Genomic DNA, 26898 nt, shown 5'->3' on the forward strand with positions numbered 1-26898 from the left:
TCCAAGGGTTTTGCACGTCTGGTTGACAATACAGTCCAGGGTGGCTGGAATTAACTTTTCAGTTGCTTTTTCCAATCACACACTATCCTGATAACAGGGTCATCTCTTTGGGAAGATTTTAGTCTGGGATCCATTCTGGGGTAGCCATCCCCATTGTTCTAGCAGATGAGCCAGGAACATGGACACTTCTGCAAATCAGAGGTAGAGCAGCACACCCATCCTCCTGAGCAACTAACTCCTTGCTCTTCTGCTTGGGGCAGTGTTTGCAATTAGCCTCCCAACAAGGTCAGCTGGACAAGACATCAGCATTAACATGCTTATGGCCAGGCCTGTGTGTGTTTGTGAAATCATGCCACTGAAGTTCTCCAACTACCAAGCAAGCTGTCCCTCAGGTTCCTGAATCTAAAAAGCCATTGCAGGGAAGCATGCTCCATCCTGACCATAACCCTCCTCCCATACAAATAGTGATGAAGACATTCTATAGATTTAACCACTGGAATGTAACCCAGGAATGCTTCCAGTCAGCTATGATGCAATCTGTTTTAAAGGTTTAGCATATCATCAGTATTCTTCCTTAATCCTACTCTCTTTTTAACTGATGCAGTTCTGCTGATTATAGGTTATATCCAAGCAAGCAAACAGTATACAACTGAAAAAAATTATACAACTGAGGCCAGTGGTTAATCTGTGCCAAGGCTTAGCCCCAGCACCTCCAGGCTTGGCAGTTCAGAGCCCCGGCCCCTCTGGGTTTGCCGCATCAGTTATGAATGTAAAAAAATTGCTTGAGCCCCGGCACCTCCTTCATTACAAATTAAGCACTGACTGAGGCTGATAGTGAGGAAGAAGCATCTCCAAATTTACAACATGTACAGAATGAGGTTGGAGTTCCCAGGAGTTCATACTGGGTGTTGCAATAATGTCTCTCAAAATTCAGACTTCTGCAGCAAGAAGTTACCACCCTCTCAAGTCTCTGGAGTTCTTGTGTCAATACTGCCCCGAACCCAAAGCACTAGTATATGAAAGGGGTTTTGAAACATGTATATTCTTAGAGCCTGTTTCAACTCTGAAAATGCTACATCACGCTCTGCTGGCCACTGAAGTGGCTTCCCTTTCTCACCCATCCTATGCAGTGGTTTTGCAATATTGGCAAGCCTATAAATGATCCTTCTGTGATAGGAGCAGAGCCCTATAAAACTTTACATATCTGTGAGTGTCTGGGAAGTTGGCAAACTCTGTACAGTCTCTTTTGGGGGGTGTGGTGAAGGAGGGACAGTGGAAATTCCCTCCTAACCAATTGTGTGCCCAAGGTAGATTACCTTTTTTTTAAATAATTCACATTTCTGGGAGTTCAGTTTCAAATTGGCCACATTCAGTTTAGTGCTTCCCCCATCTCCCAAACTCAGAGAGAAGCTTTCACTAGACATCTTCAACAGTCTGTCCTTGCCAGCCTTAAATTTTAGAAGTCCTTCTTTTTGTGGCCAGATTTGTCATAGTACAAGCATTTAACTGAACTGTTCCCTTTAATTTTTGCATTATTGCCAATTTCCCTTGTTCTACCAACCAAATTTATCATCTGTTCTAATCATTCAATACAGTCTTGAGCCAGATTAGAATCCCCTCTTTCATCATACATATTAGACACAGAGCTGTACTTACAGGACTCACGGTTAGGATCCTATCAAATTCGCGGTCATGAATAACGCATCACGGACTGTGAAATCTGGTCTTTTGTGTGCTTTTACCCTAAACTATACAGACTTCACAGGGGAGACCAACGTTTCTCAAATTGGTGGTCCTGACCCAAAAGGGAGTTGCGGGTGGAGGGGTGGGGGTCTCAGTATTTCCACCCTTTCTTCTGCAGTGCTTTCAGAGCTGGGTGGCTGGAGAGTGGGGGCTGTTCGCCGGGTGCCCAGCTCTGAAGGCAGCACCCCACCAGCAGCAGAGCAGAAGTAAGGGTTGTAATACCATACCATGTCACCCGTACTTCTGCGCTGCTTCCTTCAGAGCTGGGCGGCTCTGCTGACTGAGGCTGCTAACTGCGGGTCCAGCTCTGCAGGCAGCAGCACAGAAGTAAGGGTGGCAGTACCGCAACCCCCCTTACAATAACCTTACAAACCCCCACACCAACTCCTTTTTGGGTCAGGACCCCTACAAATACAACACTGAAATTTCAGATTTAAATGTCTGAAATCCTAAAATTTACAATTTTTAAAATCCTCTGACTGTGAAATTGACCAAAATGGGCCATGAATATGGTAGGACCCTACTCATGGTGACCAGCTTCCATCTTCCTCACTAGTACAGTCTTCTGCTTCCTTTTCTGGTGCATTATTGCAAGAAAAGAGGCAAGTTCTGTGGCAAACACCACAGCCTCTTGGAGTGTCTTTGGCCTCCTTTCATTCATCTTGATCTGCAAATCCAAGTCCAGCGGACCATCTATAAACTGATCTATTGCCAATCTATCCTGGAAGGCCTTGGTGGTACCTGGGTATGCCAGGAACAAGTCATATTGCCAGTCCAGATGGGTTTCTTCTTTCCCTCTCCTTCTCCCTCTTGGCTATGCATGCACCAGATCCAGTTGATGGCTAGCTTCAAACCGCCTGTCAAGGGCTTGTACCAGGCCTGGATAACGCTCTCTCTTTTTGGGGGGTGTCATAAATATAAAGGGAAGGGTAAACCCCTTTAAAATCCCTCCTGGCCAGAGGAAAACTCCTCTCACCTGTAAAGGGTTAAGAAGCTAAAGGTAACCTCGCTGGCACCTGACCAAAATGACCAATGAGGAGACAAGATACTTTCAAAAGCTGGGAGGAGGGAGAGAAACAAAGGGTCTCTGTCTGTCTATATGCTGCTTTTGCCGGGGATAGACCAGGAATGGAGTCTTAGAACTTTTAGTAAGTAATCTAGCTAGGTATGTGTTAGATTATGATTTCTTTAAATGGCTAAGAAAAGAATTGTGCTGAATAGAATAACTATTTCTGTCTGTGTATCTTTTTTGTAACTTAAGGTTTTGCCTAGAGGGATTCTCTGTGTTTTGAATCTAATTACCCTGTAAGGTATCTACCATCCTGATTTTACAGAGGGGATTTCTTTACTTCTATTTACTCCTATTTCTATTAAAAGTCTTCTTGTAAGAAAACTGAATGCTTTTTCATTGTTCTCAGATCCAAGGGTTTGGGTCTGTAGTCACATGGGCAAATTGGTGAGGCTTTTTCCCAAACCTTGTCCAGGAAGTGGGGTGCAAGGTTTTGGGAAGTATTTTGCGGGGAAAGACGTTTCCAAACAGCTCTTCCCCAGTAACCAGTATTTGTTTGGTGGTGGTAGCGGCCAATCCAAGGACAAAGGGTGGAATATTTTGTACCTTGGGGAAGTTTTTGACCTAAGCTGGTAAAGATAAGCCTAGGAGGTTTTCATGCAGGTCCCCACATCTGTACCCTAGCGTTCAGAGTGGGGGAGGAACCTTGACAGGGGGTAAGTTCTGTAGCATCATCAGAGCTGGACCACCCAAGCTGGCTGCTAGAAACACCCTTTTCTGTCCCTCTTCCCAGCCATTCATTTGAGCTATAATGCTGAATTCAGATAAGCCTACCACGGAGTTTTTCCCACAAAGATTGTGGGCTTTTGCATCATCATTTGAGCTGGAACAGCCAGACCTCTCCCATCTGAACCTCTGTAGGTTACAAATGGAGTAGAAAATGATTGTAAATGTCCGGTCTTATTCAAGGCCTCTGGCTGGCTGAATTCATCATCCAGGGGGTTGTCTTCCACTGTGATCGGTGACGCTCTTATTTCCTTCCAGAGCTGAATGTTCAGCTCCTTAAGTCCTTGCTGGGCTTAGGTTGGATAGCAACCACACACAAAGGTGTGGATTTTTCACACCCCAAGTGTCACAGCTGTGTCAGCCTACATTTTAAGTGTAGATCAAACCTTAGCTTACAGCTCCAAGCCTATTCAATGAATAGACCTCAAAGCTCTCTCTCTCTAACTTTTTGCAAGGTCCCACTATGCTCCCGAGGTACTGCTTGGCTTTCTTGATGTTTTGCCTCTACCTCCTTCTCTATTCTGTTGTCAGTTTCCCTGTGCTCTGCCTTCCCTCACCACACATCTACCCAAAACAATATTTAGCAAAAAGCCCCTGGATGGGTTTACATGCTCCTTTTGTCTTAGGTGGCATCTTATCCTTACAATTATGTTAATTGAAGGGTGAGTTCATTACTATCAATCTCAACCCTTTATAAAGCTGCACTGAGCTTATAACAACACCCTTTCACTAAGGCTGTGCTGTGAGTACCATCGCTACTTGGGTGAAAGCGGCAATTTAACTAGGTTTGGAACTAGATGAAGGTTCTGTCTGCTTCTTCTGTGCCAAGCACCTGGATCAGTTTCAGCCATGTAGGATGGGATATTTGGGGTGAAATTCTGGTCCTACTGAGTTTTGCCATTTACTTCAATGGGTCCAGGATTTCATACCTAGTGCTCATCTATCCCTGGGCCTCCTGGTTTAATTTTGGGTAAGACTTGAGCTGCATTTTGGTAGTTACAGAAGAAAGCCTGAGACCTCTTAGACATGGCATGTCTCAGCCTCACAGCAGCACTGCCACTTAGGATAGAATTTTATCTGTAAGGTTGGCAGCATTGTTCTGATCTGTCAACCCATAAGCAGCTGAACTGGCCTTAATCTGTTGACTGATGTGGGTGTTGCAGAGCTGAGTGTACAAAAATGGACTTCCTATCTTCTTAATCTGGTAATAGTCTCTCCACCATTTCATTCCTTTGTGCTAGTGGGAGCTGGGAGAATATGCTGAAAAAGTATCCCAAAAGCTTAAAATTCAGAACTGTCAAACTGTGGCCCATTATCACTGTTTTGTTCTTCTTCTGCTTTATTCCTGATTCATGTGGAGTCTGTTTTAAGTCGTTAATTAGGAGTCACTTGCAGTCTGTCCATGTGCTATCAGCTGCAAGACTGGAGCAGTTGTGCACTGATTGTAGCGGACTAATGCTTTATAGACTGGTACTGTTTAAGATGTGAATGTTACCTTAGCTTTGTTTTTTAATGTTTACGTTATAAGAAAATGTACTTGACAAATCTTAACTCTAAGTTAATGAAGATTCTTTGTTTGGGAATATCTATACATACAGATAGATAGATAGATAGTTTTTATATATATATATATATAAAAACTATGATACAGTATATATACACAGCATTAGTTCTGTATGTGTTAAATTAGTTCATTACAGGTACAGTACTTAGTTCAATGCTGCACATATACTATATTTATGACAAAATAAAATAGAAAACCACTGTTTATGAACTAGCTAGAAATCCAAGTTAGGAGAAGATTCAGTAGCTATATAATCTCAAAATAAATACTGCACATTGAGAGTAGGTGGCAGTGTGGGCTTACACTAGCCCAGGGGTCGGCAACTTTTCAGAAGTGGTGTGCCGAGTCTTCATTTATTCACTCTAATTTAAGGTTTCGTGAGCCAGTGATACATTTTAATGTTTTTAGAAGGTCTCTCTCTCTAAGTCTTTAATATATAACTAAACTATTGTTGTATGTAAAGTAAATAAGGTTTTTAAAATGTTTAAGAAGCTTCATTTAAAATTAAATTAAAATGCAGAGCCACCCGGACCGGTGGCCAGGACCTGGGCAGTGTGAGTGCCACTGAAAATCAGCTCGCGTGCCGCCTTCGGCATGCGTGCCATAGGTTGCCTACCCCTGCACTAGCCTTTTGCTTCTGGAAACTTAAGTACAGCATTCAGGTCACAAGTAAAAATGGTACTACATGCATACTACAAACTTTTCCACCACTCATAATCTATTTAAGAAAGTCTCAGAAAGGAATAGCAGGGGTTTTACAGGTCTGAACTGCATACAGAATTGTCACAGCGAACCTTTCATAAGCACCAAATCCATTCACTAACTTTTACACATTGTAAAATATTAAATGACTGTTTCAAATGAGATTGAACTATCCAGAATAGTGAATTTTAATTTTTTTAAGTACTGTAGAAATAATTTTACAAACATTCTGAATAAATGTTGATGCATCAGACTACACAATTTCCAGATAACACTTTCTGACATTATCTGATTAAAATATGACCATATAATAATTGTTGCAACCACTGTTATATATTTGCAGCAAATATTGTGCAAAGGTTGTCAAGTAAGATGTCTATGAAAAGGTTAAGATTATGCTATCTGTATGCATGTATCATTTTTGTATTTAAAGTTATAAATATTGGCATTAAACCTGGATTTCAAATGTTTGCTCCTGGGGTAACACCCACAAAGTAATCAGCCAGATATGTCATGTAAGGTATCTGCAAAAATGTTATAATTTGCCAAATACGATAATCTTGTTTATACATTTGTATCACCTTTGTATTTCAAACTTGTGTTATGCTTCTGGGTGACACTCCCCCCCACAGTTTGGCATTAGCACTGCCTAGCCTGCTTGACGGCCCATTAAGGACCATCAGCTATACAACTGACCCATTGAGAGAAGACAGATACACCTTATGACTCAGCAAGGCATGCAGGGACATGCCCATGGACAAAACTCTAAGGCTTCCAAGCCATGTGCTGAGCGGCTTGTGTTTGAAACTGAGGCTGTATGGCAAAAGACTATAAAAAGCAGCTGCATCTTCTCCATTTGGTCTTCAATCCTGCTTCTTACCTCTGGAGGAACTTTGCTACAAACTGAAGCTCTGAACAATGGACTGAATGACCCATCCAAGCTGTGGATGTACTCCAGAGACTTGACTTAAGCCAGCAGTTTATTCCATCACTGCTATAAGCCTGAGCCAAGAACTTTGCCATTACTGTATGTAATTGATTCCTTTAACCAAATTTTAACTTTCACCTTTCTTTTTATAAACCTTTAGATTTCAGTTAATAAAAATTGGCTGTAGCGTGTATTTGGGTAAGATCTGAAACATTCGTTAACCTGGGAGGTAATGTGTCCAATCCTTTGGGATTGGTAGAATCTTTTCTTTCATATGATATAAAATTTACAAAAATTTTCATCGTATTTGATGTGGGTACCTGGATGGAGGCCTGAGGCTGGATCACTTTAAGGGAACTGTGTTGTTTGGACTTCTAAGTAACCAGTAAGGTAAGGTGTTGTATGCTGGCTTGGTAAATCTAGGTATTGGAATATCCACCAGCTTTATGGGGATTGTCTGCCCCATTCTTTGCAGTTCACCCTTATTGAGTGATCATAACTCGTCCCCACTAGGACCCTGGTCACACACTTATTACTAAGAAATCCTTTCTTCAGTTACTAAAAATCTGTCTCTCTGTTTCAACATACATTATTTCAGCATATGACTGAGCTAAAAAAAAAAAAAAAGCATTGGTCTCTATCTAAGAAGTGATACAAAATATATTTTACTCTTTTTTACAGAATTTTTAAAAAAGTCTCGTATTACTTTAATAAACTGCATTACTTTAATTCTTTCCATTGGGAGCTTTACACTGTCACTTTATGCCTGACTTTTCATCCATGCTATTATATGCTCATGCATAGAGAAAAAACAACAACTTGGTTATCAATTTTAAGAAAAACAGCCTATTTGCATATTCTCTTGAAAACTGCTTCATAAAATTAGTGACTAGTGTTCCTAAAGAGATGCATTATTCACTTTAGCACTATTACTCATGTATTATATGAGGAATTAAAGTGGAAAAATACAGAGTGGGGGGCTGTAAGAAGTTGTAATATAATTAAAATATAATTCCAAATGCAAAAGTAGAGTCATAGTACCCAGGAATTTAGTAGTCTAAAGCCTTTAAAATTGTTCATTATCCTTCCAGAATTACCCCTCAGAAGAATTCCCTGTCCATGACATTTTCTTAATAATCTTGCTTTTAAAAAGATGAATCTTTAGTATTTTACATTCATTTTATTCAGATGGGTTCCAGTTGGTTGCTTTATTAGTCTATAGAGTCAGATTATGTGAGGAGAATTTCTACTTCTTTTCAAATTTAAAATTCACTTTTCAAAACACTAATTTTACTTTATTTCATTTTAATAAACTGATGCTGTACAGTCTCTATTACTCACATTTGTTTAACCCTCTGTATAGTTTTTGTGCTCATGGTGCAGTAACAAGGGGGAAGTTAAATTCTCTTTAACAAGAAACATTTCAAATTCTCATTCCTGATGAAGGATACACCTACATTAGCTCTACCACCAGTAGTATCTTTACTCATGATTTGACATCTATAGTTGCTATTGTAGATTTGCAACAGGCGCCCAACATTTTGGCCAAACTGCCTGTAAAGTTATACTGGCCAGAACAGGACCTTTTTATTAATTCTATCACTATTCACATTTTAAAAAATTGTGCTATAGTTCCTCCAATTAGCTTCTGTTGATGCCAAAACATTTCATAGAGGGCTGACCACATGCCTACCCAAGGGAAAGCAAGAACCCTTTCTTACTCAGGCTACCCATTTGCCTAGCTTACTGCTTCTCCCGAGCAGCACTCCTGGATGGGGAATGGGGGCACAGTGGTGGGAAAATGAGCAAACCTTTTGGGTCCATCATACCCCTACTCACTGGCCAGAATAACTGAGCCAAGGTGTGTATGTTTGCGGGGGAAGAGGAGGTGCAGCTGGTAAATTACTATTCTTCCCTCCTCCCCTGGGAGCAAGGAGTGAGCAGGCATGACACAGAGGTGTGACTCCCAGGCACCATGCCTTCTGCAGCTATTCTTGGAGTGATGCAGCTTAAACACTGCCCCTTGCTCAGGGATATGCCTAAAGTTCCAGGCTAGCCCCACGTGGTAAGAACTCAGGCTATGTTGACACAATTTCTTCTACATACTGGAACTATATGTTTTTTGGTTTTTTTTTTAAAACGGTAACAAATGGGCTGTGGTGAATATAATTCCATTTGCGGTTTATATCTCCTCAAAATCCTGCATAAACCAATTTCCTAATACAATAATTCAAAGACAGACATTATCTATATAGGACACACAACATTTTTACGTTTTGAGGGGAGGAGGGGAAAGTGTTCCCTCTCCAAGTACCAACATCTGCTAGTATCCCCATGTCTAGAGTAAGAAGTATCCTAGAAGATTTTTCTCATCCCTATTGAACTAATTATTTTGAATATCAAATGATATCAAAATAAATTGTCTCCATGTTGCCATTTGCAACATGTTCTATATTCTTAGCATCACTATTAAGTACATATGTGCAATATAAACATGTATATATTTAACAAATATATATATTTATGTTTAGAGGTAACACCCGCACCTCTCTTACCATTCTGTAGCACCAAGCATAAAACACAGACTTCCAGTTTCTTTCATTCTAATTAGTGCAGTTATTCTGACACCAAGTGTCCACACTGGTGCATTACAGTCTTCCTAGATTAGTCACAGATTACAATGACTTGGAAAACAAATATTTCAACTTGCTGCTGAAATTGGAAGTAGTGGTGGAGAACCCAGAATTTGGGGTGTATATGCCAATGGTTATCAATGATTTATCAATATTTTATTTTGAATGATTTACTATGTGGAAAAATATTGTATAGAAAAGTTTATGGGATGAGGATGCGTTTGGAGGCAAGCACCTAATGGGACCGACGTGATCTAGCCCACAGTGGTCTGCACTGCTGACAAACTTCAGAAAGCACTCACCATTCCAGATACAATGCTCAGAGGAGCTGAATGCAAGACGCATTCATTCATTATGGTATAGAAGGGTACAGCTTGCTCAGGAAGGACAGGCAGGGAAAAAAAGGGAGGAGGTGTTTCCTTATGTATTAAAAATGTATACTCTTGGACTGAGGTGGAGATGGAAATATGAGACAGACTTGTTCAAAGTCTCTGGGTAAGGATAAAAGGGGTAAAAAACAAGGGTGATGTCATGGTAGGGGTCTACTACAGACCACCAAACCAGGAAGAAGTGGATGAGGCTTTTTTTAAGCAACTAACAAAATCATTCAAAGCACAGGACTGGATGGTGTTGGGGGACTTCAACTATTCAGACATCTGTTGGGAAAATAACGCAGCAGGGCACAGATTATCTAACAAGTTCTTGGAATGTATTGGAGACAATTTTTTATTTCAGAAGGTGGAGAAAGCTACTAGGGGAGAGGCTATTCTAGATTTGATTCTGACAAATAGGGAGGAACTGGATGAGAATTTGAAAGTGGAAGGCCACTTGGGTGAAACTGATCTTGAAATGGTAGAGTTCGTGATTCTAAGGAATGGTAGGAGGGAGAACAGCAAAATAAAGACAATGAATTTTAAGAAGGCAGACGTTAGGGAATTCATAGGTAAGATCCCATGGGAAGCAAGTCTAAGAGGAAAAACAACTGAAGACAGTTGGCAGTTTTTCAGAGAGACATAATTAAGGGCAGAGAGCAAACTATCCCACTGCCTAGGAAAGATAAGAAGTATGGCAAGAGACCACTCTGGCGTAACCAGGAGATGTTCAATGATCTGAAAATTTATAAAAAAGTCCTACAAAAGTGGAAAGTAGGTCAAAGGATTAAAAAGGATGGATATAAACATTAACACAAGTATGTAGGGAAAAAATTAGAAAGGCGAAGGCATAAAACGAGATCAAACTAGCTAGAGACATAAGGATAACAAGAAAACATTCTACAAATACATTAGAAGAAAAAGGAAGACCAAGGTCAGGGTAGGCCCGTTACTCAATGAGGAGGAAAAAACAATAACAGAAAATGTGGAAATGGCAGAGGTGCTTAATGACTTATTTGTTTCAGTTCTCACCAAGAAGGTTGGTGGTGATTGGACGTCTAATATAGTGAATACCCGTGAAAATGAGGTAGGATCAGAGGCTAAAATAGGGAAAGAACAAGTTAAAAATTACTTAGACAAGTTAGATGTCTTCAAGTCACCAGGGCCTGATGAAATGCATCCTAGAATACTCAAGGAGCTGACTGAGGAGATATCTGAGCCATTAACGATTATCTTTGAAAAGTCATGGAAGACGGAGGAGATTCTAGAAGACTGGAAAAGGACAAATATAGTGCCCATCTATAAAAAGGGAAATAAGGACAACCCGGGGAATTACAGACCAGTCAGCTTAAGTTCTGTACTCGGAAAGATAATGGAGCAAATAATTAAGCAATCAATTTGCAAACATCTAGAAGATAATAAGGTGATAAGTAACAATCAGCATGGATTTGCCAAGAACAAATTGTGTCAAATCAACCTAGCTTTCTTTGACAGGGTAATAAGCCTTGTGGATGGGGGGGAAGCAGTAGACGCGGTATATCTTGACTTTAGTAAAGCTTTTGATACTGTCTCACATGACCTTCTCATAAATAAACTAGGGAAATGCAACCTAGATGGAGCTACTATAAGGTGGGTTCATAACTGGTTGGAAAACCATTCCCAGAGAGTAATTATTAGTGGTTCACAGGCATGCTGGAAGGGCATAATGAGTGGGGTCCCACAGGGATCAGTTCGGGGTCCAGTTCTGTTCAATATCTTTATCAATTATTTAGATAATGGCTTAGAGAGTACACTTATAAACTTTGCGGATGATACTAAGCTGGGAGGGGTTGCAAGTGCTTTGAAGGATAGGATTACAATTCAAAATGATCTGGACAAACTGGAGAAATGGTCTGAAGTAAACAAGATGAAATTCAGTAAGGACAAATGCAAAGTACTCCACTTAGGAAGGAACAATCAGTTCCACAGATACAAAATGAGAAATGACTGCGTAGGAAGGAGTAGTGTGGAAAAGGATCTGGGGGTCATAGTGGATCACAAGCTAAATATGAGTCAACAGTGTAAAACTGTTGCAAAAAAAAGCAACCATCATTCTGGGATGTATTAGCAGGAGTATTGTAAGCAAGACATGAGAAATAATTCTTCCGCTCTACTCTGTGCTGATTAGGCCTCATCTGGAGTACAGTAACTCCTCACTTAACATTGTAGTGATGTTCCTGAAAAATGCGACTTTAAGCGAAACTATGTTAAGCGAATCCAATTTCCCCAGAAGAATTAATGTAAATAGGGGGAGTTAGGTTCCAGGGAAATTTTTTTTTTGCCAGACAAAAGACTATACACACACACACACACACAGAGTATAAGTTTTAAACAAACAATTTAATACTGTACACAGCAATGATGATTGTGAAGCTTGGTTGAGGTGGTGAAGTCAGAGGGTGGGATATTTCCCAGGGAATGCCTTACTGCTAAATGATGAATTAGCAATTGGCTGAGCCCTCAAGGGGTTAACTCTTGAGGTTATTAATGTAGCCTCACACTCTACAAGGCAGCAGGAATGGAGGGAGGGGAGACAGCATGGCAGACAGAGACAGAGACACACACCGTGTGTGTGTGAGAGAGAGATGTGCATTTCCCCTTTAAGTACGCTGGCCCACTCTTAAGTTGCCTTGTTAAGTTAATCAGCAAGCTGAGACCACAGATGCTGCCAGGAAGCTCCCTCCATCCTGAGCCCTGTCATGTGTCCCCCTGCTCTATGGAGATGGGGTACGCAGGGTGCAGGAGCAAGGGGGAGGGGGACACCCTGACATTAGCCCTCCTCTTCTCTTCCCGCCCTCACCCCCTGCCCCCGCAGCAAGCAAGAGGCTCGGGGAGCAGCTCCAAGGCAGAGGGCAGAGGGACAGCTGAACTGCAGGCAATTGATAGCCTGCTGGGCAGCTACCACACAGGGAACTTAGGGGAGCGGGGAGCTAATAGGGGGGCTGCCGGTCCACCCTGGTTCCAAGCCCCCACCAGCTAGCTCCAACGGGCTGCTCTTCCTGCAAGCAGTAGACAAAGCAGGCAGCTTCCAAACGACATTGTAAGGGAGCATTGCGCAACTTTAAATGAGCATGTTTCCTAATTGATCAGCAATGTAACAACGAAACAACGTTAACCGGGAGGACTTTAAGTGAGGAGTTATAGTATTGTATCTAGTTCTGGGTGCTACATTTCAGGAAAGATGTGGATAAATTGGAGAGAGTTCAGAGAAGAGCAACAAAAATGATTAAAGGTCTAGAAAACATGACCTATAAGGGAAGATTGAAAAAATTGGGTTTGTTTAGTCTGGAGAAGAGAAGACAGAGGGGACATGATAACAGTTTTCAAGAACATAAAAGATTGTTACAAGGAGGAGGGAGAAAAATTGTTCTTCTTAACCGCTGAGGACACGACAAGCAGCAATGGGCTTAAATTGCAACAAGGGAGGTTTAGGTCGGACATTAGGAAAAACTTCCTGTCAAGGTGGTTAAGCACTGGAATAAATTGCCTAGGGAGTAGGGTTGCCAGGCGTCCAGTTTTTGACCTGAACGCCCAGTCTAAAAGGGACCCTGGCGGCTCTAGTCGGGCCGTTAAAAATCCGGTCAGTGGCACAGTGAGGGCCCGGGGCTAAGGCAGGCTCCCTGCCTGCCCTAGCTCTGCACAGTTCCTGGAAGCAGCAACCAGGCCCTTGCGGCCCCTAGGCACATGGGCGGCCAGGGAGGCTCCACATGCTGCCCCGACCCCTAGTGCTGGCTCCAGGAACCACGACCAATGGGAGCTGCGGGGGCGGTGCCTGAGGTCACGAGGGCAGCATGCAGAGCCTCCCTGGCTGCACATGCACCTAGGAGTTGCACTGCAGGGACCTGGCGGCCGCATCCTGGAAGCCCCGGTAAGTGCCGCTGGGACCCCACACTCCGAACCCCCTTCCACAGCCCAGCCCCCTGCCCCAGTCCAGAGTCCCCTCCCGCACCCTAACTCCCTCCCAGATCCTGCACCCCACACCCTTCCAGCCCTGAGTCCCCCCCTGCACCCTAAACCCCTTATCCATGGGCCCACCCCAGAGCCTACACCCCCAGCCAGAGTCCAGACCCCTTCCTGCACTCCAAAAGCCAGAGCCTCCTCCTGCAACCCAAACCCCTCATCCCCAGCCTCACCCCAGAGCCAGCCAGAGTCCTCACCTGCTCCATACCCCAATGCCCTGCGCCAGCCTGGAACCCTTTCCCGCACCCTGAACCCCTCATTTCTGACCCCACCCAGAGCTCGCACCCCCAGCCCATATTCCCCCCCCATACACACACGCCAACCCTCTGCCCCAACCCGGTCCCTCTCCCACACTCCAAGCCCCTCATCCCTGGCCCGACCATAGAGCCCACACCCCCAGCTAAGCCCTCACACACCCCGCACTCCAACCCCCTGCCCCAGCCTGATGAAAGTGAGTGAGGGTGGGGGAGAGCAAGCAGCAGGGGGGATGAAGTGAGCAGGAGCAGGGCCCTGGGGACCAGGAGGGGTAGGGGGCAGGCAGGGATGTTTGATTTTGTGTGATTAGAAAGTTGGCAACCCTACTAGGGAGGCTGTGGAATCATTGGAAATTTTTAAGAGCAGGTTAGACCATAGGCGCCAACTTCCCCTCTGCCCGGTGGGTGCTCGACCAACACCCACTCCCACCCCCGCGCCTATGTTTCCAGTCCTATGAGTCTATGGTTTCCATTTTCAGGAAGATCAAGAAAGCAATCTACTTTTAAAAAAAAATAGCCCCAGACACCCGCACATTGACTTGATAAAGTTTAGGGTCATGCTCTGAGGCACAAGACAAAGTCAGTTGCTACATGTACACAGAGCACTAGACTGCAGCTGCATCTTGTTCAAACCCGTTACTGTACATGAAACACAGAAAAGATGCTTTGTTTTTGGCTTTTTACTAATTTTTACCAAAAAAATCCCATGGGTTTTACAAAAGCTATTATTTTACAAAAACAATTTTCACCTCAATTTTAGACCACTCAAATACCTGAAAATACTGGTTATGTTAAGAAAATCCAATACATTAGGTAGATGTGTTCATGTTAATAATAAATTAGCATAAGTGTGAATATGAGGCTGTCAGTTAAAGTTAGGCAATGCAAAGGAAGATATGCACACGCATACATGTGCATGTGTTAAGGTACAGTTCATTAAATAAACCACAGCATTAAACTGCCTTTACTTTCCAATACTCTTACATCTCCTTTCCCCCAACAGTAACCCTGATATTTACCTAGAAAACTGTCAAGTCAATTTTTTGCACTGATTTTCACCCATTTTTAAATTTTTGTAATAAACACTGATAAATTCCCAGGAAATTTGCAAGAAAATAAAAACTGAAACAGGAATATAGCTCACAAGTCAAATAAAACTGAACTATAGTTATAGTGAAACTTGAGCAAAAGACCACCTCCCATAGGTAGCGTCTTAACATCTTAAAGTACCCTCAAGGTTTCCAGTTCAACTATGTTCTCCTATAGTTTAAAAACAAAACACCTCAACTCCTCTATGCAACTAGGTTACCTAGGATAAATTTCACTGTGTTTGAAAAACAAACAAACAAAACAATGCAGGCATGGTATTTCACTTTCCAGTTACAAGGGGTGGACAATATGCACGTCACTCACCAAATGCTTTCATAGGCTCTATCAATGTTAGTTTAAATGTCTGACCCTTCTCCAGTCCTTTTAATAGGTTGGCAACTTCATAATGACGACAACCCACCATATTTTTTCCATTTATAGATTCTATATGATCACCCACGCATATCACTTTGATTTGGTCGACAAGGCTGTGTTCTTTAATATGCTGTCAGATAAAAAAGCATTTATATTAGTTAGAAACAAAACTGAACAGGAGGTTCTCATGTACCATGCCTTGATAATCATTCAAAAATATTTAATCTGCATTTAATATAAAATTGCATTTAGATGTGGCACAAAATGCATTTTGAAATCTGCTTTAGAAATGAAGCTGAACTTAAGTAGATGTTGGATTATTAAAAGATTTTTTACTATAAACATGTTTATAGTTTAGTATGTTTAAAATTACCAAACATCTCTCAGAACACCATATGTTCCCACTCTTCCCGTGCACCCCACAGACACACATTATAGTATTTCCACTGAGATAACAATGAAGTTATGAAATCAGTGCTCTTAATTGGACACCTCACGGAAAACAAATCATCTAAAATTTATAAAATGTCTTTTATAAACAGAAGTTAGTATTTTTTTTAATCTTATGGTGAATGAATTATAGAGGATAGAAAATCCCAAAACATGTAAAGATGTCTAGCATTTGCATCATCAGAGCATTTTAGGGGCAGAATTTATAAATATAGACTTATAATTCAAATTTCAATTTTTATATGAATTAAAAATATGTTGTAGTATTAGTTTTTCTATGCATGAGTCCCATCTTTAATTCCCTTACTTCGGTGGAGAAACTATAACATAATAATACAACTTATTATCCTGAGTAGTTAGGGTGAGATAGGAATTTTATTCCAATCTTCTCCTGAAATACATACTATTTCAGTGAGAACTGAGTTTATTTTCAAGTAAATCCATTCATCCAGCTTACAAAATGACATAGGAAATAAAATATTGTTGTCTACTATTTTAACACCTATCCTAGCAGCCCGTGGTCCCAATGGGGGGCAATTCTCCTCCTACAAGGTTTCCATGGAACTGGGGGTCACTTATAAGCAGTGGTCCCATACTAAATCAGTACGGCTGCTGTCGGAGCAGTCCAGAGAATCACTTGGGCTGTGTGGTTGAAATGCCACTGAAATTTGACCCGGACACTTGACCATACAGATGGAGTGTCAGCTGGGACAAATTTCAACAAGTGGCATTGTGACCTGGCACACAGGGTCGCAACACCGCTCCAATTTAGCCCAGCTGCCCCTCCATCCAGACAAAAGGGTGACTGGGCCAAACGGTATTGAGACCCGGTGCACAAGGAGTCTGTCCCAGTGAAGTACAGGAGGATTTGCCGAGAACTCAACTCATGCATTATGTGGGTGGAGAGGGGAGACTCCCCAGCCGAGGCAGACTTGGGGTCCCTGCTAGAATGGGAAGGAAGGGGGACAAACAGGAACCAGAATGGGGTCCCTGCCAGGGAGGACAGGGACTGAAATTTCCCCCCACAAAAATATCTGAACTGGAGCAACTGCTAGGAGCATAACTGTCTCAAAAGCCTGCTTCCAGTGTGTGTGCCTGTGTCTGAGCAAGACAAAGGGAAGCCTCGTAGTATATGGTGTTCTGTTAGACATGTGGCAATTTTAAACATCCAACAGAGTTTAACTCTGATAGCACAAATCATTTTAAAGTCTAGATTAAAGCCTCTGAGAAGACTCGGTTGGGGGGGGGGGGGGTAGGGGGAAGAGGAAGGCATGTTATACACACAAGGAATCAGGCCCAAAATGCTGCAACACATTCCTGTTATAAAGTGCAAGGTGTATCTAGCAAAAGCAGTGAAATCTCATTACATTCAATCCCCACTTAGTTTCTTTACTTAAGCAGATGTTCTTATTATCAGGGTCCAAATTAAGTGGTGTTGACCGGAAACATGTATGTGGTACTTCAGACTAACTTTTGTATTCCAGGCTAATTATAATAACTTTTGGGTGGACTATTAAAAGAAAGCAGGGCTATGCTAGACACTGCCACTGAGACTCAATGTTTAATTTTCAAATGGTTTACAGTCCATTTTAAAGGGTAAGTCTTGCATTTTCAATGCACTGCACAGAGAATTAATTACACTGTTCCAGTTTTAAATAATCAGATTTGCACACCTATAAATTCGTACATCATACTATAATGATGTGCTCTTAAGCATCTACAAAAATGTCCTTTTCCCCAAATAATAACTCATGGATGATTAGTTTCACTCCAGAATATACCTTCCCATTTAGCTATAAATCCCTAAAAATAGGATTTTATAATAGAATTGGTGACAGACTGTTGAATACAGCTTTGCAAAAGTGACATGATAATACTGAATTTAAATGAATGCTTTTATTATAAAGCAGAACATTAGATCTTAAAACAAAAGCACCACTGTTTTCAACTTCGTCCATAAAATCTGACCATGCTGTCAACTGCTTTAGAAACTTACCCTTTTAAACACAGAACAGTAAGTGGTTACAAGCAGGAAGTGATTATAGCTATCAACAGATTACCTAATACAACAGAGCTCATTAATTTCTAATGGAATACTAAATCAGTTCAAATGAAAGGAAAAGCTCTAGTGACAAAAGTTATTCCCCTAAATACAGCTCTTTATTTAACTATGCCTCTGCTTTGTAATGAAACTGTCACTAAAGCTTTCTATCTGACTGGGAACGAAGTGTACTGAAAGATACAGCTTTTGCCTTTTGGAGATTTGTCTCTCCACCTATCCACTTTCTCCATTATTTAATACACTCATTGACCAAATCATTAATCTTCTGCTTACATGGCTGACCCCATTTCAAAAATTTCTCAGGGATTGTTATTATTGTACTGATTAGATGACATGGTATTAAAAACACTGGCAGCCACAGGAGTTTTATCTACACTAGGCGCCCCACTGTTGTTGCCACAGGTAGAGCTGAAGAGGTGCTAGCAACAGTGGAAAATATTTGTCAAAAACTCCAAGGACAGAGACAGTCTAAAAGAAAGATGAGATACAGCTGAGGCCCAAAATAGTTTTATTACTATTTTCAAATGAGTTAAATGTTTTTATTATTTATTTTGCTTATGCTTGTGGGCTTCACAGTGGAAGAGGATGTTTAGAAAAGATTTAAATAAGGAGAATTGGGGATGGGTGCATAAGAGATTGAGAGGGCCTTCCATACGCATGGAGTAACAAGGTAAGACGATGATAAGAGTGACAGAAGGACCTATGAAAGAACAAAGGGCGATACTATACAAAATGAGATTAGTTATCTGGGCTGGAGTGGGGTTTTGAAGGTGATGTTAAATTTAAGCATGAGGTCCTAGTGGGTGATTGGGAGCCAGCCTGACAACTCTAGTCTTAATATTTATGAATCTATTAATTCTGTTTATGTCCCAGTTCCTCCAGTGTGACAGTTCCAGAAAGTGAATGTAATTGAATGTACAGGACAGATGCTGAGCATCCTATTTTAGAAAAAGCTTCCTTTATTTCTACCACTAAATTTATCCCTAATCTAAGTGGCTTTCAGATTACTTCTCTCTTCCCCTTGGGCTCTCTGTCCCTGTCTTATCGTGCCAACCACTCTTAATAAATAAAAATAACTAGGGCTGTCGGTTAATCGCAGTTAACTCACACAATTAACTCAAAAAAATTAATCACGATTAATCACAGTTTTAATTGCGCTGTTAAACAATAGAATACCAATTGAAATTTATTAAATATTTTGGATGTTCTTCTACATTTTCATATATACTGTATTCAGTGTTGCAATTGAAATCAAAGTGTATATTATTTTTATTACAAATATTTGCACTGTAAAAATGATAAAAAATAGTATTTTTCAATTCACCTCATAAAAGTACTGTAGTGCAATCTCTTTGTTATGAAAGTGTAACTTACACATGTAGATTTGTTTTTGTTATATAACTGAACTCAAAAATGACAGGTTTCAGAGTAACAGCCGTGTTAGTCTGTATTCGCAAAAAGAAAAGGAGTACTTGTGGCACCTTAGAGACTAACCAATTTATTTGAGCCTAAGCTTTCATGAGCTACAGCTCACTTCATCGGATAGAGACTAATCGATTTATCTGAGCATAAACTTTCATGAGCTACAGCTCACTTCATCGGATAGAGACTAATCGATTTATCTGAGCATAAACTTTCGTGAGCTACAGCTCACTTCATCGGATGCATCTGATGAAGTGAGCTGTAGCTCACGAAAGCTTATGCTCAAATAAATTGGTTAGTCTCTAAGGTGCCACAAGTACTCCTTTTCTTTTTGCACTCAAAAACAGAACAACGTAAAACTTCAGAGCCTACAAGTCCACTCAGTCCTACTTCTTGGTCAGCCAATCATTAAGACAAACAAGCTTGTTTAGATTTACAGGAGATAATGCTGCCTTCTTCTTATTTACAATGTCACCAGAAAATGAGAACAGGCATTTGCATGGCACTTTTGTAGTTGGCATTGCAAGGTATTTACGTGACAGATGTGCTAAACATTTGTATGCCCCTTCATGCTTCGGCCACCATTCCAGAGGACATGCTTCCATGCTGATGATGCTTGTTAAAAAAATGTATTAATTAAATTTGTGACTGAACTCCTTGAGGGAGAATTGTATGTCCCCTGATCTATTTTATCCACATTCTGCCATATATTTCAAGTTATAGCAGTCTCGGATGATGACCCAGCACGTTATTCATTTTAAGAACACTTTCACTGCAGACTTCACAAAACGCAAAGAAGGTACCAATGCGAGATTTCTAAAGATAGATACAGCACTCGACCCAAGGTTTAAGAATCTGAAGTGCCTTCCAAAATCTGAGATGGATAAGGTGTGGAGCATGCTTTCAGAAGTCTTAAAAGACCAATACTCCAATGTGGAAACTACAGAACCCGAACCACCAAAAAAGAAAATCAACCTTTTACTGATGGCATCTGACTCAGATAATGAAAAAGAACATGCATCGGTCCACACTGCTTTGGATGGTTATCGAGCAGAACCCATCATCAGCATGGACACAGGTCCCCTGGAATAGTGGTTGAATCATGAAGAGATATACGAATCTTTAGCGTCTCTGGCTCGTAAATATCTCGTGACACTGGCTACAACAGTGCCATGAGAGTGCATGTTCTCACTTTCAGATGACATTGTAAACAAGAAATGGGTAAGCATTATCTCCTGCAAATGTAACCAAACTTGTTTGTCTGAGCAATTGGCTGAACAAGAAGTAGGACTGAGTGGACTTGCAGACTCTGAAATTTTACAAAAATTATTAGGGGTATGGAATAGCTTCCATATGAGGAGAGATTAATAAGACTGGGACTTTTCAGCTTAGAAAAGAGACGACTAAGGGGGGATATGATAGAGGTCTATAAAATCATGACTGGTGTGGAAAAAGTAGATATGGAAGTGTTCTTTACTCCTTCTCATAACACAAGAACTGGAGGTCACCAAATTAAATTAATAGGCAGCAGACTGAAAACAAACTAAAGGAAGTATTTCTTCACACAACGCATAGTCAACCTGTGGAACTCTTTGCCAGAAGCTGTTGTGAAGGCCAAGACTATAACAGGGTTTAAAAAAGAACTAGATAAATTCATGGAGGATAGGTCCATCAATGACTATTAGCCAGGATGGACAGGGATGGTGTCCCTAGCCTCTGTTTGGCAAAAGTTGGGAATAGAAGACAGAGAATGGATCACTTGATGATTACCTGTTCTGTTCATTCCCTCTGGGGCACCTGGCATTGGTCACTGTCGGAAGACAGGATACTGGGCTAGATGGACCTTTGTTCTGACCTAGTATGGCTGTTCTTATGTTCATAATTCTACATTTATAAGTTCAACTTTCATGATAAAAAGATTGTACTACAGCACTTGTATTAGGTGAATTGAAAAATACTATTTCTTTTGTTTTTTTACAGTGCAAATACTTGTAATCAAAAATAAATATAAAGTGAGCACTGTACACTTTGTATTCTGTGTTGTAATTGAAATCAATATATTTGAAAATATAGAAAATATCAAAAATATTTAAATAAATGGTATTCTATTATTAATAGTGAGATTAATCATGATTCATTTTTTTATTCGCTTAATAGCCCTAAAAATAACTTTTCAGAAGTGTACTGAACCCAGGACAGAGTTTCCTTAGGCTTATAGTATTGCAAGCACTGCTCACATTCTTCCAGTACCAGAGAATCCTCTCCACCTAAAACCAGGTCCCAGAGTAGGCCAGTATACAACAGTTTGGTGAGACTGCACTTTTCTATGGTGACTGCTATCTTTAGTTTCAGAATATAAACTGTGATTTTGTTTATATAAGTATCTAGCTGTCAAGGCTGCAAAGGAAACCTTCCAAATGTGAGATGAAGGAAAATGATACAGTAGTGTCTGCCTGAGTCTGCAGACAGCCTGAAACAATAGCTCTGTCCAGTGAAAACTGCTTTCATTCAGCTCAATAGGGTGTTAAACTCTGAAGTGTAATCAGCTTTTGACATTTTAAATGTCAGGATTGTTAGCCATTTTGGTGCTTTTCAAAGAACAAGAGAAAGCTGAGGTGTAAGGTGTGGTCTACATATAGTTTTTGTTCCAGTATAACTATGTCAGTCAGGGATGTGATTTTTACTGATATACTTATACCTGTACAATCCCTAGCATACAGAAATAAGCTATACTGAGGACTGGTCTACATTCCAGACCTATATCAATATAACTACATCACTCAGGGGTGTGAAAAATCTGCACCGCTGAGCAACACAGTTATACCGATTTAACACCACCACCCCGCCCCTCCCCATGTAGATAGTGCTATGCTGACAGAAGAGCTTCTCCCACTGACATAGCTACCACTTCTGAGGGATGTGAATTAACTACACCAACAGGACAGCTCTCTCCTGTCGGTGTAGAGCATCTTCATTAAAGCACTACAGCAGTGCAGCTGCACCAATGCAGTGTTTTAAGTATAGACGCACCCTGATATAAGCACATTCATTCCAGCATAACTGCACTCAACTAAGGGGGTTGTGCTGCTTTAACTATACTGGTACAGTTAAAGTTGTACAGCTTTTGCGTGTAGACAAGGTGTTGATGTATTATGAAGATCCACACAATCTACTGTGAATGGCAGCTCATTTTTATGACATGAGCAAGCAGGATTTAGAGAGTTGGTGGAGCATGGGAAAATACTATCACTTATTTTTTTCCCAATCTGCTCCCAGCCTGCAGTAATCCCTGTGATTGGCACTTCTCTCTCCACATGCTACCAGCCAAGCAGAGACGGGAGAATCATTCCCAGGAGTGCTTTAAGAGAGGAACTTTAAAACATCCTCAAGACATTTTTAGAAGAAAAAAAATTCGTCAATGCACATCCAAAAACAGGGAACTGGAGGTGCTACGACTTTTAAGCATCGAATTGTTGATACAGTACTAGGAAATTCAAAGTTTTGTTGAGAATTCAGTGTTCATATTCCTAAATTCAGGGCGTTTTACAAAATTCATTGTAGGCTCTGAACCGAACAGCCAGTGATCAAAACAGCTGATCAATAAAATCTCTCTCTAGACAATCTTCCACTCTTCACCCTTCCCAGCTGCACTCCAATTAACTTTGCTAATGCATGTAAAATAAATGCAGAGGCAGAATAAAGAGGGACAGTGTAATGAAGCCTATTTTCATTCAGTGGAAGGGCACTATATGTACAATGAACAGCCTTCAAGAGTGACAGAAATTTAGGATAACTTCATTGTCACGAGTGAGCAGTTGCCCTGTCATCACCTTCTCAAGAACTTAAGAAAGTAGTGAAAAGGTTAGAAATAGAGCAATATCCAAAAAACTAAGGGCTCTCTCAACACAGGATTGACTGCTGCTTTTCTTTAATTGTGGTGATTGTTCAGCCGTAAAAGGGCTCCAGTTCTAGAAGATTACTAAAAACAATAAAACTTAGAGCATTAGATATAAAAGACTCTGTTAAAATTTACCTTTATGAAGGCATAGCCCGTTCCATTGTCTGTAATGGTAAGCCCAAGAGAATCCTCAGATTTAAGAACATCCACTTCTTTTTTTGATCCCTTTATGTGAGCAAATATGAAATCTTCAAGACCAATCTGCCCTCCTAAGAGGTTGTCCATATCAATTTTGTGCGTATTCAAAGTGCAAAATATGATCTACACAGAAGGCAAAACAAATCAATTACATTTGAGTTTTAAAATATTTCATCAGTCATGGCAAGCTCCATTATGATAGGAAAATAAATAGTGGAAAGAATTCTGTTTCCCTGAATTTGAATTACCCATGAGTTTGGAGCAAAAAATCCTTTGTGGTCTTAAGTGATGACCCCCATTTTCTGTCCAACCGTCAGTACTAAAGACCTTATTCCCATCCACTCATATGACAAGAAGAGTACTAAATAGCCCAAATTCTGCAGAGAAGAGACAGCAGGGTGCAGGGGAGAGGGTACATGTTATCCAGTTCCTTAGCTCATAGCTGTGCGACCCAGACACGAGTTGGTACCAACTGGTAGAGGGCACGGGGGTTGCACAGGGTCTTATAGGGATTTCCTGGGACAGATATGCACATAATAGTTCATCAAAGAGTGACATGTAAGGTCTCTACCAAGACACAGTAGCTCACTTTTCATCATAATCATTGAAAAATTTATGTACAGAGAATATTTAAGTTATGTATCTATACTGAAAACTACTTTCTTAAGGTCTTGGAGTTAAGGCAGGTCACCAGGAGATGACATGTCTCTGACAGGTCCCTTTCAGGGAGCAGGTAACAGACACTTATCGCCCTATCTATCCATTTGTGTATTATCTGCCTCACAATGGAGGCCTATTTGCACACTAAACCAGGTGCCAGTTGAAAGGTTGCAAAATCTACAACAGAAAATCTAAAGGAAGAAACAAAGCAGCAGAGGGGTATCCTGTTTATGAATGAAGACAAAGGATAGGACTTGTATATCTTGGGAGGCAAAAGAACACATTGGGTCCTTCACCTAGGAGATGAGCTGACAGCATGTCTGTTTCATGAAAGGGGGAATCACAGCAAAGCCTGACTGTAAAATACTATGAGGACTTTGGTTGAGCCATACTCTACAAGACATAAGAGTATCTAATTAATTAAGACTAGGTTCTTGAATGTGTGTTATGATTTTATTTTATATATAACCATGTGTTTGCAATACTTCTAACTTGCTATTACTTGAATCTCTACACTCTGTTACATAAACTTATGCTTGATTTCAACGTAAACATATCTAAGTGCTGTGTGTTGAGCAGAGAGGTGACCTAAGGTCTGACTGGTAAACTGGGCTGGGCTGTTTCTTTGAAAGCAGCAAATCTGTGAATACTGCAGGTATCTAATGGATCATGGGCTACACGTTCCAGGTTGATGCGTGGATGGCTCGATGGTTGGAGTGTGCCCATCTCTAACCTGCCGAGAGGCAGCAGGGCCTGCAAGACCTAGAGAGGAGTGCTTGTGTTGCCGATAGCCAGGGGAGTTGGACAGCTGATCCCCGGCAGGTACAAACATCACAACCTACCTTTCCTCTCCCTAATCTCTGTTAAGAAGCTAACCTCCATGTGGCCCAGAGGCATGACCGAGGTGAATGAATCTGGGGAGATCATCAGCACCTTGAAGTGGTTTCCTGAGCATGTGTCTTGCTCATTTCGCACTCTGTTTCCACCAATAATCAACCCAGCTCCCGTGTCAAAGCTTATACCAACCAGGAGAGAAAAGAGTCCAAATTGCAGGCCGCAGCAGTAAGATTCCCAAACTGTTCACCTCCTGGAAGAAGTTTTCTGTTCAGGACATTGTGGATGCTGTGTTGGTGAATTCCCTACACGCCCTATTTTTTATATTTAGCATCCTTCTACATAACTACAGCACAAAATTTCAAAAAATGTGTTATGCCCCACTCAGACAATTTCAGAATACAGCTTTTGCCAGCAGAACTCTCAATACCTCCCTGTCCACTTCACCTCCCACAGGTCTTTTTGTATATCACGGTGGTCTGTGGGGGTGGTGCGAATGGTGGGAGTATTTATGGTGCTCCCCAATGAAACTGTAGACAGAAGAAACTCCATGTCCAATCAGGGTAACTCCGGAGGGAACCACTGGCTTAAAATCATTACCTCTCGTTCCCTAGCGCAATCTGAATATCAGCTTCCAATAGCATACTTCAAAGTAGAAAAGTGGATAGAAAATCATGATTCATTGTCTTTTGCTAATTGCTGATATTAATACATATTTTTGTTTGCATAGTGATATAAGCATGCGGGAATTTGCAGACCCACTCCCACTGAGGCAAACACAGGTTGCACACCTCAGTGGGAGAATGAACTGAACAGCACTAACTAACTAGGAAAGATTTTTCTGCAATACCACTACATTAAATCGTAAACAAGTCTTTTGTCAGAATTATGGTGGGGTTTTTTGGGGTGGTGTGGAGGGTCGTTGTTTCTCCAGAAACTTGTCCAGCAGAGAAGCTGAACTTTAGCTTTCTTCTCAAACAAAAAGAGATACTTGTTGAATAAAACATTTCTGGGACAATCTTTTTGCTGTGAGAAGCAACATTAAGGGCCTTGAATTAGGTTTCATTTTGTACTATTACAACATCAAGATATTTTCAAAACATCCATAACAGTAGACTGTTAACAACAAGCAGCCTGCAAAACAGTATACATAATGTAGCTAAGTTTCTTCATGGAAAGAAGAATGCACATTTATTTGTAGCATGCATTGATTAAATAGAGTCAGTCATTGAAATATGCCACAGTTTACAGAGAACGGCAGCCTTTGCATGAGAGGATGTGGTTCAAAGAAACTGCTAAACCCTTTGGACATTTAATTTTTTTTAAATGCTAACTGCCAGTGTAACACTTTAACTGACAGCCTGTTCAAGAAAAACTTTTGATCTCCCTGTCCCAGGGTAGTCCCCTGGAGTCCTCTTTCACCTTAAGCGTAGACCACACCCACTCTAGTTCTCCTTCACCCCCACCATGTGTCCTTATACTGTTCTAGCAGGCTACCCCCTCTGGAGGAAGGGAGCAATGCTAGCAGCAGCCAGCTCTGCCTTCCTTCAGTCTCTCAGCTCCCTTCTCCTCCAGGGCTTCCTTCCTCGCCATTTATTTGCTCTCTGCTGCTGAGGTTGCCTCCCCCTCTAATTAGCCCTTCAATTGTAGCACCACTTGTTAATTGATCCTCTAATTAGGTCCCAATTAATCTGTAGTGGTGGGGAATTTGAGTAACAGTAGGGTACTGACTCAGCTCCTGACTCAGCACCCTTGTTACACTCCCATCAACTTTGAAGTGCCTGGAAAAATTCTGATAGCAGCCCTTTGGGTTGGCCTGGTTTTGATTTCACTTATAGCAGTGTAAATCAGAAATAGCTCCAGTGAAATGAGCCAAATTAAATTGTGAGGACAGAAGCAGGTGCCTAACCTGTTACTCAGC

General features: G+C 41.1%; 1 protein-coding gene across 1 annotated transcript in view; it reads right to left on the reverse strand.

Moving 5' to 3' along the window:
- Positions 1 to 26898, reverse strand: part of GIPC2 (GIPC PDZ domain containing family member 2) — a 51357-nt gene that overhangs the window by 15905 nt on the left and 8554 nt on the right. Inside the window, exons 2-3 of the mRNA XM_007062585.4 lie at positions 23421 to 23606; positions 15403 to 15583 (exon numbers count right to left, since the gene is read on the reverse strand). Of these exons, the coding sequence (XP_007062647.3) occupies positions 15403 to 15583; positions 23421 to 23606 (367 nt within the window). The remainder of the gene's footprint in view (positions 1 to 15402; positions 15584 to 23420; positions 23607 to 26898) is intronic.

Source organism: Chelonia mydas, chromosome 8 (genome assembly GCF_015237465.2).
Source record: "Chelonia mydas isolate rCheMyd1 chromosome 8, rCheMyd1.pri.v2, whole genome shotgun sequence".
NCBI lineage: Eukaryota > Metazoa > Chordata > Testudines > Cheloniidae > Chelonia > Chelonia mydas.